At 39.0% G+C, this 14,889-nt stretch overlaps 1 protein-coding gene and 1 long non-coding RNA gene across 5 annotated transcripts in view; one reads left to right on the top strand and one right to left on the bottom strand.

Annotated features, from left to right (window-relative positions):
• Positions 1-14,889, bottom strand: part of LOC311084241 — a 529,672-nt gene that overhangs the window by 438,957 nt on the left and 75,826 nt on the right. The gene's annotated exons all lie outside the window — the stretch shown is intronic.
• On the top strand, positions 4,753-12,274 carry LOC311084212 (uncharacterized protein). The gene is made up of 7 exons (XM_084116126.1): positions 4,753-4,886; positions 5,605-5,925; positions 6,424-6,723; positions 6,965-7,249; positions 9,559-9,669; positions 10,794-10,861; positions 11,377-12,274. The coding sequence occupies exons 1-7, from the start codon at positions 4,829-4,831 to the stop codon at positions 11,422-11,424; spliced, it is 1,191 nt and encodes a 396-aa protein (XP_083972252.1). The 5' UTR covers positions 4,753-4,828; the 3' UTR covers positions 11,425-12,274.

Here is a 14,889-nt window from a genome sequence, read left to right as displayed (position 1 = left end):
TAAAACATCCCACTATTAACTAGCGCCATCTAGTATCCAAAATAGACTATAAATTCACACTATAAATTCACTCACTGGATACTTTATTATGTAAACCTTGTTAGTAGCAGGTTTGACCCTCTTTTGCCTTCATAAATGCCTTAATTCCATACTGGGACGTTATCTACAGGGCTCTCAAGTTTTGAAGGCAAGAGTGACATTTCTTTAATCTGGGAAACATTCTCTAACAGCAGTCAAGTTGTCACTGTTTGTGCCAAACAAGTTGTGAATGTGTTGTAACATTAAAACAGGAGATCATGACTTACTCTGTGTTCAAAGTGATGCTCGGAGCTCAGAGTGGTTTCCAGTCTGTGGGTGCAGTGTTGCCAACTATTTTCAAAGGAAAGTAGCTAACGCCTCCCCTTAAAGTCGCTAAATGTCGCTAGATGACGTCATACGTCAATTAGCATATTCATGACGTCATCGCGGCGTACTTGCGTTCTGCCTGCCTAATGTTTTTTCTCATTAAAATCATACTCACATACTGTATTTTAGTATAACATAATAATATAATATAGCCGAATATCCAATAAAGCTGTTCTAATTTACTATATTTTTTTGTCAGACGAGTAGCTATTGAATGACTATTTTTTATATGTGTAAAATTATCTGAATTGAGAGAGTTCGAGAACTGGGTGAAGTTGTGAACTAAAGCACTGTTAAAGTGAGTATGCAAGTGATAAGCACAAGAAAAGAAAGGAAAATAAAATGGTCAAACTAAATTCTTTAAATATAAAACAAAGTAATAAGTCCGTGAAACAACACTGCTCATTCACGTCTGTCAGCTGCCGTGCTGCTGCTCCTCTCTCAGCCATTCACTGAACAGGGTAGACGCAGAGAGAGGTGTGTGACGGCAGGGAGAAAGCAAAACTCGCGCTCGCAGGACTGTGCTGGCAACATTTAGAGGTTACTGAGGTTAGTCCAAAAAGTAGCTAGATTTGTCGCTAGTCGCTTTTTTGAAAAAATGTCGCTAAGGGGGTCTGAAAAGTCGCTAAAAATAGCGACAAAGGCGCTAAGTTGGCAACACTGTGTGGGTGCACAAAACTTTCGGAAGACGTTGTAGCAAAATCACGTGAGCAATTCCAGGACATGCTTTTTTTTTCATTGGTTGTTGCGTTAAATCTTACCCAGATACAATAGTGCCAATTTTGATTGGCTATTGTGTAGCCCCTTTCTTTTTTTGATTGGCTGATAAGTGGCAGGCTCGACAGGGAGACGCGCTTGATTCCTGCCGTTGCCATGGTGAGAGCGGCGCGGCCAGAGACATTTTGGGCGCTGCGGCATATTAAAAATATTATAAATAGTTTTTCCGCGTGAGAAATACAATGTGTGGCGGGAGTGCGTGACAAAAGACCAAAATGAGTGACACTTGAGAGCCCTGTATCTATAAGCTCCTGCTGTTGAGAGGGACCAGGGGCTTGTTATCCGTCACCAGCTTAAACTCATCCAAGACACACAGTATTTTCCAAACTTCTCACATTTCCACACGCTGGCCACACACTCCTCGATCTGCGCATATCGAGTTTCTGCATCAGTGAGCCGTATGCTTCGGTGTGACTTTTAAAAAACATTAAATATATATATATATATATATATATAATTCTAATAATTGTTTTATTTTTTTAGATCTAGAAAGTTTTGACAACTGTACAAAGTTTCATGCCATTTAGACAAATATAATTTTTTTGTTTTTAATTTTTAGCAAACCTCATTTGGGGTCACAAGACCCCGAACATTTAGTATTTTGACGGTCAGTTTTGAGTGTGACATGCTCACCAAATGCATCATAGCGTTCAGAAGCTCCGTTCGCCTCCTCCACTCTCCTTACTGGTTCATGTCAGCTGATAGAGACCGACTTATCCGGTTATTCACGTTATATCCACGGACCACATAGGCAGAGAATGGGCATTACTTTCCCCCAGGGCTATCCAATATGACATTAGCTGTCTCTAGTGTCTTTACTGGGACCAGTGTGTTGGTCCCAGTAACTCTTCTGCCACAATGTTTACGTCAGTCCCAGTCAGAGCCGCCTTAACCTAATGTTAGACCCCGGGGCTGAGAGGTTTTGTAGGCCCCCTATCCATAGATATCATATATAAACGCTAGATGTCTTGTGCGCGCTGCTGGCCAATGGAGGTCGACGTCCGCACGTGGCAGCCATCTTGCCACAGTGTGCTCGCTCACTCGTTTAATGGTGCATGTACTTTTAAATAACCATAACTTGCTCAATTTTGTACCGATTTTCAAACAGTTTGGTTTGTTATAAACGTCAGAGATGTAGTTATGACACTGCATACATACACTGCATACATATGAATAATTATAACATACATGTTCAAGAATTCTGAATTATAGCCACGTTAATAACGTTTGTAAGAAACCAAACCGTTGAAAATAAATAAATAAGAGGATTCGTGTGCATGCTGATCACTCACCTTAATTCACAGCTTCACTGTGACAAGATGGCCGAACGGTGATGCCGGAAGTGACTGCGCCATAAGACATCTAGCGTTTATATATGATATCTATGCCCCTATCCCCTCGATTTATAGAGTCTCATTTTAAAAAAAGTGTAATATCTACTGTAGGTAATCTCTTAGTTTCTTTTGAGACCTACAACAGTGAGTTTTCCCTCTTTGAGCCAGAAAACACCATACTATTCTTATTAACATATCACTGAGCCCACTTGAGCATAAACACAAGACACTTTATTTAACAACCACACACAGCAACTAAATTTCAACTTTATGCAAATGAGAAACGATTTTCGCGAGCGACAACCAATAGGAAAGAAGCCTTTCAGTGGAGCTCAGCTCCCGTCACCGTCTCAAGTGCACAGTGCAGCAGGACAGAAGAGTTTGAGGGCGATTTCACTGTTTTATATGATTTGACTGTAACTAACCACAAACATGGAAATAATAAAATGATGCATGGAAAAGAAGCTGTCGACAGTCTCAGTGAGTTTAATTCATACATTTATAGTTCGAGTGTTGTAGTTTTATGATGCAAGTTTAGCACTGTTGCAGTTCATTTTAGTTTCCCCTGCATTATGTTGACTATTAGGGACAAGAAAATTGATTATTTGTCAAATTCAGATGACGTTTTAGTCATTTATGACAGTATGAGTGAGTTTAATTTGTAGATTGATCGATCATTAATTAGTAAATTATTTAATCCACTGAACACTGCTGTGTGGTAATATAAAAACACTCTCCCAACAGCATACTGTTTCTTTTGAGCTTAATTCCTAGTCAAATTAAAATAATTAATAACATTAACATAACGACAGCACTACCAACACCCACAAGCGACTTCACAGCAAAATCGCTGGCTGTGTGAACGGGGCTTATGGGGCCACGTGGGTCACTCAATCAGCAGACATGTAACATGCGATTAGAGTGATTGACAGAAAACCTGACAAGTAACAAAACAATATGACCTTTTCAGCTCATCATGAACCTGAACATGGGAGGCCCCCAAACTTGGGCTTCAGCCCAGGTAAGCCCGTGCATTAATGCGGCCTTGGTCCCAGTCTCTATTTTGAATCTTACAGGGGTCGCCCCAATCAGGAGCGGCACCATGCACAGCTCTTATAGTTCATTTACATTATAAACTGGGCCCAAAAAGTACGAAGGTTGGTCAAAACATTCTGTGACTTCTCTTACTGACCTGTTTTAGCGACATACTCTGGTCCAGTGTCCAGTTTTGTGGCATTTGTGACACCAATGAGGCATATTGTTAAAGCATTGCAATAGCCTTGAGGTCATGATTGCATGAGTTAACTTTTCTGCATTTGACAGTGATAGCATATGTTGCAATTGAGTATTTAAGGTTTAAAAAGCAGTTTTACAAATGCCAGAAATGTGGCTTTTTTGCTATCAGAGATCACTTCTACACTTTGGTAGAAAATATACACATTTCAGTTTCTTCAGAAGAAAAGACCAAGAAAAACTGTATGTTTGCATTAATGTTCACTCATGAATTGTGTTGTAACACAGGCAGACATTATACATGTGATTAAGTGGATTTTGTGTCAAAATGGACGCTGCAGTGGTTTTTCTCCTTTATTTTATCTGTAAAAACATCTGTGTGTCTGGTTTGATCTGTCGGTGGATAAACAGCTTCTGCTGGATGTTTGTCATCTCTGTGTGTGTCAGCAGTTTGTGGCTGAAGCGTTTCTTCATTTTCTCTCCTGCTAATAAGAAGATCACAATCTTCCACTCCACACAAAACATCTTTACACTGAAATAAAGTGAATCCATCATTTATGTTTAATATCAAGTATAGGCCTTCCACAACTCTCTCCCCATATGTCAAATATATCACCAATGAGGCTTATCATATGTCACCTAGCAGCAGCAGCGCCGCGTCAGACACGCTTCTGGTGTACAAAGACATGGAAAACGCCACGCAGCTGACACGCAACAGAAACGCCACGCTCACGCCACGCAGCCAGTGTGTCACCGGCCTAAGAGTCACAGGTCAGAGGTCAAATATGATTGACAGCTCACAGCACTAAATAACACACCAGTAGATACAGATATCTAATCCAATATTTCACTCTTCTGCTATTAGTTTTCATTCAGGGCCAGAATTCATTTGAAAATGTAAGATCAGCAAAAGCTTGTTGATTTTCGTGATGTTAAAGGAGACGGATGTGTGAGCGGAAACTGACTGAGGTTGGGGGAGGATTCACACACAACCAGATAAATATCTCAGTTCAGTCTTTCAGAGCAATCTGAGTGTTTCAGACATTAAGAGTTACTATCGTGGGCTTTTCAGTGAACCGATGAAGAAAATGTTCCTCAAATTAGTTTTGCTCTGTTTGTGTTTGTGGCGTCTGGATGGTGAGTTTTAAAACATTATTTATTTTTCTGTTCTGGTACCATGTGATAAATTACTGGTTAAATTAGTTAGAGAAGATTATCATTCACTGTTAGTGTCAGCAACGCTGGCTGTAGTGAAGCGTACGACTCAGGAAATAACTCAAAGAACTTTAATCTAATAATCCACACAATACACAGGAGAATCATGAGGAGAAACACAACCATGTAACGTAGACGATACCGGACGATGAACTGAACAGAACTCAGGGTTTAAATAACAGGGAGATAATCAGAAGAACAGAAACAGGTCTGAGATTAATGAACTAATGATAGAGAACACAGGCAAATGGAAACAGAGAAAACTAAACCTAAACAGAGCAAACATGTTGCAGTTAGTCTCATATAGAAATAATTCAACTGATTTTTACTGTCAGATCAAGTTTGAATTCAGCTCTAAACTCAATTATTATGGATTGATTAAATAATATAATATAAATATGAAGCTCAGATAATCAACAGCATTAGTTTTAGTGTGACATTAAACATTAAAGTAAAATAGTTTTAGTTATTGTTCCATATATAAATCTATTTTTCTCTTCATTCATCTTTTTTTTTTCTTTACTGCTGCAGAAAATTATTAATTTCACATTTAAATGAATAAAAGTATTTTAGTGAAGCTTCGTCAAACCAACATCAAGTGATTGTAAAGCTTTAATCTGTGAAAAACTCTGTTCTTCAGGAGGGCCTAGTGGTGCAGTGAAGTCAGTGTCAGTGATTGGGGGAGATTCAGTCTCTCTAAACTCTAATCTTACTGAAATGAAGGATGATGATGTGATTCAGTGGAGGTTTGGAGATGAATACACTTTAATAGCTGAAATCAATAAACGGGCCGACAGAATCACTGTATATGATGATGTTCTTGATGGGAGATTCAGAGACAGACTGAAGCTGGACAATCAAACTGGATCTCTGACCATCACAAACACCAGAACTGAACATGAAGGAGATTATGAACTACAGATCAACAATGAGATCAAGAGATTCAGTCTCACTGTCTTTGGTGAGTAAACTAGCCTATCGGTTTCACCTGTTTTTGATGACAAAATAAAAAATTAATTAGTTTAATGATTTAGTTTTTCAGATTTACATTTTAAACTATATGTAAGGGATAATGTAGAGCGAGGCGGTTGTTATAGCGAATACAACCCCGACAGGCTGATCGGGACCCCGACGCGAAGCGGAGCTTGAATCAGCCTGAAGAGGTTGTATTCGCTATAACAGCCGCCTCGCTCTACATTATCCCGCTTATTACATGGCTACCCACCAAATAAATCAATAATTTGACACAAAATATTGATTTAAAAACGATTTTATTGCTTCCGCTAAAGAAAATAGTCCGTTCCGTCTCTACGGTTAGAATCCTGCGTCCATAGCAACGCTCTGTTTTTCATGGCAACGGTCTGTTATCAGAAGTCAACCAAGCCATGTAATAAACTTTTGTAACACATCATAAAGTTGTTTCTGTTTGTTCTCCATGTTTGTGTGTTTGATGATACAGTTGAAATATCAGTGATGGAGGGAGATTCAGTCTCTCTAAACTCTGATCTTACTGAAATGAAGGATGATGGTGTGATTCAGTGGAGGTTTGGAGATGAAAACACTTTAATAGCTGAAATCAATAAACGGGCCGACAGAATCACTGTATATGATGATGTTCTTGATGGGAGATTCAGAGACAGACTGAAGCTGGACAATCAAACTGGATCTCTGACCATCACAAACACCACAACTGAACATGCTGGAGATTATAAACTACAGATATACAGTGAGATCAAGCCTTTTACTCTGATTGTCTATGGTGAGTTAAATATCACTTGTTTTATATCATTTTGGTATCAACATGTTGTTTTATTGTTAAAATGACTAATTTGCCTAATTTGTTTTACATTTATAACATCTAGGTATATGTGTAACTCTTTATATCAGATTTTTAAAAATGCTCTACTTTTGATCATTTTGGTTCCTCTCTCTGTTTCTTCTTCGTCTGCTTGAATATCTTCATTTATCCTCATTTATCTTTATTCTCTCATGTTTTCCAGCTCGTCTGCCTGTTCCTGTCATCATCAGTAACTCTTCACACTGTTCTTCATCATCATGTTCATTGCTGTGTTCATCAGTGGTCAATGTGAGTCATGTGACTCTCTCCTGGTACAAAGGAATCAGTGTATTGTCCAGCATCAGTGTGTGTGATCTCAGCATCAGTCTCTCTCTACCTCTGGAGGTGGAATATCAGGATAAAAACACCTACAGCTGTGTGCTGAACAATCCCATCAGCAACCAGACCACACATCTGGACATCAACACACTCTGTCACACATGTTCAGGTACGACAGCGCTGATATTAGTGTTCAGTTATTGAGTTGATTATAAAGACTTTCAGTGGGTTCAATTGGCCAGCAGCCATATCACCCTGTAGCCCAAGACTGGTCTCCCACTGAAGCTAAGCAGGGCGCTAGTTCAAAGCCAGAGCTTGTTCGTAGTTGGTTCGACTGATGAGCTTTCTAAGAACCGGTTTGCCTCTCCACAGGCCAGAGAGCCAGATCTTACATCACTGTATACATCTCATGTTGCCCAGCAACGCTAGCCAAACACAAACACATCAGGCTTGTTCGAGATGGTTCGGCTTCTCGCAGACTGATCGGCGCATGACATCAAAGAACTGCGAAAGCGATCCAAAAGCACAAGGAGTCGTATGCTCTCCAAACACTCCCGCAGCTCCGATCGGTCCGCGCCGCTCCGATGTATCTCAAACAAGCCTTCCATCAACAATGGCGGTCGTTGATGCTCATGGCTTTACGAACCTACATCAGCATCCAAACACGGCAAATCCAACGTGTTCGTGCAGCTCGCCGTAACTTGCATAGACGGAGATTACAATCGAGCTGCCTTTAGCTCGATTAGCTGCTATTTAAAAAATGGCAGTCACAAGTTTTTGTTCGTCTTGTTGGTCACGGTCCCAGCCCCAGCCCCACCCCCAGCCCCGGACGCAAGCGGTTCTTACTTCTAGCCCAGCAAAGTTTTGGTGCTACTTAAGAACCACTTTTCCTGGTTCAGAGCTGGTGCTTTGGGTGTCGAAAAACAAATCACCAATTTGAAACTAGGCTCTGGCTCCGAACCAGCTCCAGCAATGCCTTGGAGGAAAAGGGGTACCACTGAAGCTAAGCAGGGTTGAGCCAGGTCAGTGCCTGGATGGGAGACTCCTGTGAAAACTAGGTTGCTGCTGGAAGAGGTGTTAGTGAGGCAATCAGGGGGCGCTCACTCACCCTGTGGTCTGTGTGGGTCCTAACACCCCAGTCAAGTGACAGGGACACTATGAGCATGCTACACACTGGTGGTGTTGAGGAGAGACCCCATGATATGATTGTAAAGCGCCTTGGGTGTACAGTAGTTCATATGAAAGCGCTATATAAATGCCTCATTCATTCAATCAATGATTGGTGATAGAACACATATTAAGCATTTTATTGCTTAAAACAAGCAACATTGCTTGAAATCCAGGGAGACAGGCAGAAGATCAAGACCATGAAACAGAAACCAGAAATAGCGCTCAGAAATTCAGTGTAACACCAACAAGACTTTGCAAAGAGTGACTGAGGGTGCTTTCACATTCGACTCTTTTGCTGCGGTCTGAGCGCGATTGTTTCCTGGCGCCTCTATCAAACCCTGGTGCGTTTGCTTGCATCTTAAGTCATGGCAGAAATCAGAGAGTGTGTGGGTCAATATATTGTGTTTTTATTAATTCGGTCCTATTATGCGCAGTTGAGTGAACTACACTGGTTTACTGTTTGTGTGTAGCATAAGGTGGCTTTCTGCTGCTTGCAAATGGACTCTTTTGAGGAGACAGTTGATTTCCATTAATTTGTTGCCCTAATTCCACACGCTACGCGCAAATACACTGCAGGCTCACTTTTGCTCATATCCAAGGTAAATCATCAACACTATCATCCCTTACATGTGTTTTATTTAACATAATCAGATAAAACGCATGCACAGGTTACTTTACTTCCTAAACAAGCACACAGCCGAGTCCGTGTTGCTTTCACATTCATGCAAACCGCGGCACGGTTCGAGAGCAACCGATCTCAGACCACCTCCTCCAGGTAGTCTCGGGTTCGACACCCCAGTGTGCACTCAGGTCCGCATGACAGCGTTCACATTAGCGAGTTTTCATGCGAGTCGTGCCCTGTTCCGAACTAAACTGCCAGTGTGAAAGCACCCTGAGTAAACCAAGTATTTATAGACAGAGTTAACAAGGGTAAATGAGAAACAGCTGAAACTAATCAGGGATAATGAGTCTAGGCAAAGGATTCTGGGAAATGTAGTACATAGTGGAATGACACTGGTCTGGGGAGGAGCGCCCTCTGGTGGATATCCTGGGCACTCCAGCTGGTGATCGTAACAGTCGGCATACTTCAGATTGTTTATCATATTTATATACATACATATACAACATCACCACCCTTTGCTGCCTTTCATCCTGAAATAAAACACATACATTTTGATTTGTACTGTTACCCACAATAGAATGGAATAAACTAGAAACTTTGAAATGAATTTAAATGTAAAGCATCAAAATACTGCTAACTGTGAAGTTCTCTTATCACTAGCTGACACTAATAACTGTTTCTCTCAGTGTCTACAATAGTGCTGATCTCTGCTGCTGCCACTGGATCTCTGATGATTGTTTCTGCAGTCGTTGGGATCTTCTGCATCTGCAAGAAATGTAGAAAAACTGATCAAGAAGGCAAGTGTTAAATTACAAACACTACTGAATTTGTAAAAGTAATAAGTGTTATATCAAATAATAATATAGTTTAATAGTGTAGTTTCTTTTAACCCGCATGTTGTGTTGCGGTAATTTTGACCCGGAGAGGATTTTCTTTTTCCTGAAAATGTTAATGTTTCCGCATTGGACTAAAACTTACTGACTTTGCTCACACAGGGTATAACAACCCTAACCCATCATCTTTGTACTTGTTACTCTTATGGTGTTCCTTGTCAAAGATGACGACCTCCTAAAATGTTAATATTTTCTCTTTATGCTATATTATTAAGTAGTTTTCTTTCAGTTAGCACAGGTTTTGTATTTCTTTTTGGAACAGGTTGATCGTAGGCCTCATTGATCTGTTGAGTGACCAATGCCAACATTATCCATAAATAATGCTTTTTTCACTCAAATGCTGAGGTTCATAAGCTCAGATCAATGGCCTACGACCATTCAGTTTAAAAAATAAATACTAAACCTGTGCTAACTGAAAGAAAACAAGTTGACAAGAAGATTGAATCCAAGATTTGCTGGTAATACAGCATAATAAGAGATTGACAAGCAATTTTTAATAGGCCGGTCATTTTTGACTAGGAACATCAAATTAGGTAAAGGATTTTCTGCACAGCAAAATATATCAAGTCATCTTTATTTTTATAGCGCTTTATACAATACAGATTGTTTCAAAACAGCAAGGGTTAATGGAAAGATCACTGAATAATATGTGTAGATATTTGGTTTGGCATTTATATAGTGATGCTGGGCATTTCACCTGAGCTTCAATTTAAATTTAATTTCATCATAGAAAAAAAAAGTGAATTACTTTAATTGAACATTTTTCTGGGTTTGAATTATCTGCAAAGAATGTCTTTCTGAATGAATGTTCAAACGTGACCCTGCTAGTGACCCGTGAGTGAGTGAAAGACAAAGTGAATCGATTTGTTAATGTAATGCAGTAATGTGAGCTTTAACACTTTAACTTTGACAACCCTAATAACATATATTATGTAAAGAAAACAGATATAGGCAATAACATTGTTTTTTTAAAGATTTTGTTGTATTAATCCACCTGTTTATTATATTACATCTTATCGTTTAAACAGTTGAGACTCATGAAGAAGAAATCACTTACGTCGAGCCAAAGTTCTACAAAAGAAAAGCACAGAAATCGGTAAGATCATTTATTACTAATTCATGTCTGTGTATCATTTCAGCAGTGAGTGTGTCTGTGTGTGATAGATCATTATACAGACAAAAACACAAAACACCACCATATTAAATATGTATAAAGATTAGCATTCAATGCGAGAAACATATGTCATAACACTCACAGCACTCATTCTACCATCAGATCAACATTAATTAATATTTCCAGTGTTTATAATGAGCCGCTGATGAAGTGTTTTCTGTCAGTTGATGACATCACAGTCCAAAACTTCAGAGTTTCACACACTCTACGTGCTTTTGTGAAATCAACACAATTCTGTCTATATGAAATTTGTAATGTAATACATTTTTATAGCAAGTATTATTTTGCAAGTGTTAAGAAACAAACAGAAGGAAACAGTGAAAGTCTCTCACTTACAGGTCTATGGACGTGAAACACTTGAGGCTGGTTTTATATCTGCATATTGTAACATGATGTCAAGGACATGCATTTATTATTATATATTGTGTTTTTGACAGGATGATAAAGAGGAGGGTCATGTGGTGTATGCGCCGATCGCCAAGTGAAAATGATCAGACTTCAAGAACCAGACAGAGGTGTGATCGCTTTCACAGGAACCGCTGTAGTTCCTCTCAGCTCTTTAGTTTTGAGTTTTGAGTTTGTTGAAGCGTAAAGACTCACAGTCTGGCTTTAGCTTTAACAAAACAGACTTCACTGTTAAATACTGAATCTAACTGATAAACGACTCTCTCAGTTTGTGATAAAATACAATATCATATAGTCATTTCATGTCAAATTTATTGCTTATCGCTTTTCACAATACAGAATGTTTCAATGCAGCTTTACAGAAAATCATGATGTTAATGTTTATAATATATTCATGCCTTATAGTCACATTTATTAGATTAGAGCTGGGCGATAATATAGTTTATATTTTGTGACGATACAAGCAATCATGTAGTTGAGATTTGCTATTTTTGCTCTGCGTGAGTATACTGTATGTGTGCAAATAAAGTTGGACATGCTTATAAATCCCAATTTATATAAGAAGCTGGCCAATAATAGTTACATTTTGCCACAAAAAAACAAAACAAGCAGTTAAGATTCGATATACAAAAGTTAAAGCTATTTTTGATGTCACACTTTTAAGATGTCATTGTTTGTCAATGTTTAACAGTCATTTTAAGAAAGCATATGCATGATTTACTGCTGTAATATTCATGGTATTTATAGTATGTAAATGACTGATGGTTGTTAATATTTTCTTTAGTTTCAGTTTGGGGGGTAACTAACAAGCAACATTGCAAACAAATTAATGTTTATGTTACAATTAAGTGTAATAAATATGCTCATATTCAGAAAAAAAGTGTGAAAATTCCATTCAATCAAAATTCAATAAATAAAAACATTTTCATCAAATTGAATACTTACATTTTTCTAATTTGCAGTTGTTTTACTGACCATGAACCTTAAATTTCATCAAATAAAACAACATCCCACTATTAACAAGAGCGCCATCTAGTGTCCAAAAGTGACTCTTGCACAATAATAGCTTTACCTGTAAGATACACACTATGAATTCACTCACTGGACACTTTAATATGTAAACCTTGTTAGCAGCAGGTTTGACCCTCTTTTGCCTTCATAAATGCCTTAATTCTTCCTGGCACATCGTAGCCTACTGGGACGTTATCTATAAGCTCCTGCTATTGATGAGAGGGACCAGGGGCTTGTTATCCGTCACCAGCTTAAACTCATCCAAGACACACAGTATTTTCCAAACTTCTCACATACCCACGCGCTGGCCACACACTCCTCGATCTGCGCATATCGAGTTTCTGCATCAGTGAGCCGTATGCTAGTATGCTAGCAGTGGTCCTAGCGACATCGTAATATACGAGGACTAGTGCCTTCATGAGCAGCTCTCTGATGTTTTCAAAAGCTGTCTGCTGTGCAGGGTTTCCGCGGATCCTTAAAAAGTCTTAAATTAGATTGTTAAAATTTAAGGCCTTGAAAAGTCTTATTTTTACTTATGAAAGGTCTTAAATTTTCAATGGCAATTTGACCTACACATATCTAAATGTTTTCCAAATTAGAACCATCTAATTAGCGTACTTTTTTATTTATTATTCTATCTTTGTGGATTTGCTTGTTCACGTGACATTTCGCGTCATTCGCGTCAGCATTAGGTCCGTCTCCTGCACGCGAAACAGGAGGAGAGAAGGAGAAGCGAGTTGGTAAATGTCAGTTCAATTCTAAGTTCATTCTTTATGTGCGTAGTGGTGTGCGATGTGTATTGTCTATTATGATATTGTGATCATTGTTTTAACGATGTACGAGGCACTGCGAGCTGACATCGCCTTTGTCCCTCGTGCTTTCACTGCTTGGTGTGTACGGTTATAGGTATGTTCCCAAATGAGTTTTTGTCTCATATTTATATCATGTTATGTTGTTGTTATCATAGGCCTACAATATCAATATCAGCAAGACTTCCGTTTTCCCGTGCACAATTGCAAATGTGATTATTTATTTTATATAACAGTTAAATTAACAATAAATTAACATTGTGAGTTACATTTTATAAACAATAGTCAATATTGTTTGTTTTCCCTTTATTTCGCTGACGACAATTTCAAAATGAAGCCATATTAGCAGAGTCTCAATGCAACAGACAGCGATGATTTTTTGACTGGAATCCGCGTTTTGAACGAATTTAATGATTCAATGAACAACCACTTGCTTCCCGAATGAATCAGCCGTTTGAACAAATCGGATGAATGAATGACTCCCTCAACTACTTGTGAATGAATGACTCAACTACTCCCTCAAATGACTTGCCGCCACCTACTGGCAGTTTTAGTTTCACATTTAGAGTACCCTTTAATTAGAACATTAAAATTAGAAATCAGTACATATTTAACAATATCTCATAGCTTTATTTATAATTAAAGCTATGAGATATTGTTAAATATGTACTGATTTATAATTTTAATGTTTGTAAATGCAGTGTAAATATATTAATTCCAGATCAGACATAAAAGGTGATGCATACATCTACGAATGTCCATATATAGGCAAAAATGCCCCTGGAAATCAGTTTAAGGTGGCAAATATTACCCCTTAATAAAAATGTTAATTTCTGTCACTACTGTGAACTGACCACTGCATAGAATATGAAAAATATGAATATCTTCGTCAGTCTGCTGTCAACAACAGGCCTAAACCAGCCATGGCACCAAGCACAAAAACACAATCAGTAAAATATTATCTAATTATTATTAACAAAACTTTGAAAATATCGATCGAGACATATTATGTGAATATTGCACACCCCTAATGCATGGTATTAATTTTGATTTCTTCGGGTCTTAAAAAGGTCTTAAAAAGCCTTAAATTTGACTTTAAAAAATGTGCAGAAACCCTGGCAGTGTGTGTGTGTGTGTGTGTGTGTGTGTGTGTCCACATCCACATACTGTTCTGCCTGAGGAGTTCATACAGTGGCTGGTTTACTGCCGAGAGGTTGGGGATGAACCTCCACAAATAACTCACCATGCCAAGCACCCTGTTCAGTTCCTGCAGATTTTGTGGTGTTGGCAGCTGTTGGATGGCATCCACCTTATCTGGATCTATCTGCACTCCTGTCTCGTTAATAAGGTGACCCAGAACCGAATTATGTCTGTACGTGCATGTCTCCGTGTTCAGTTTTAACCCTGTAGACTCCACTCTCTGCAGCACTTGTTCCAGACGAGAGTCATGTTGTTCCCGGGAAGACCCATAGACAAGTATTATAAAGACCTTCAGTCCTCCAGCACTTGAAGCGTCTCCTGCATTTTCCTCTGGAAGATCTCTGGAGCGCTTGAGATCCCGAAGGGAAGCCTCCTGAAACAATATCTCCCTAATGGTGTGGTAAAGGTGGCGAGTCTGCAGCGCTCTGGGTGGAGAGGGATCTGAGGAGGAGAACACCTTTGCTCCACTAAGCTTAGCAATAATCTCATCAGCAGTGGGTAGCACAACATGTTCTCGTTTTACTG

Source organism: Abramis brama (genome assembly GCF_963993115.1).
Source record: "Abramis brama genome assembly, chromosome: 6".
Taxonomy (NCBI): Eukaryota; Metazoa; Chordata; class Actinopteri; order Cypriniformes; family Leuciscidae; genus Abramis; species Abramis brama.
Note: the sequence above shows the minus strand (reverse complement) of the source record. Positions and strands in the feature narration are given on the sequence as shown.

What these genes read in the sequence shown, in the direction of transcription:
- LOC311084212 (XM_084116126.1), top strand. Translation starts at nt 4,829, where the DNA reads ATGAAGAAAATGTTCCTCAAATTAGTTTTGCTCTGTTTGTGTTTGTGG. An exon ending in GTGTTTGTGGCGTCTGGATG is followed by an intron (nt 4,887 to 5,604) that starts GTGAGTTTTAAA and finishes TCTGTTCTTCAG; the next exon opens with GAGGGCCTAGTGGTGCAGTG. An exon ending in ATTCAGTCTCACTGTCTTTG is followed by an intron (nt 5,926 to 6,423) that starts GTGAGTAAACTA and finishes TTGATGATACAG; the next exon opens with TTGAAATATCAGTGATGGAG.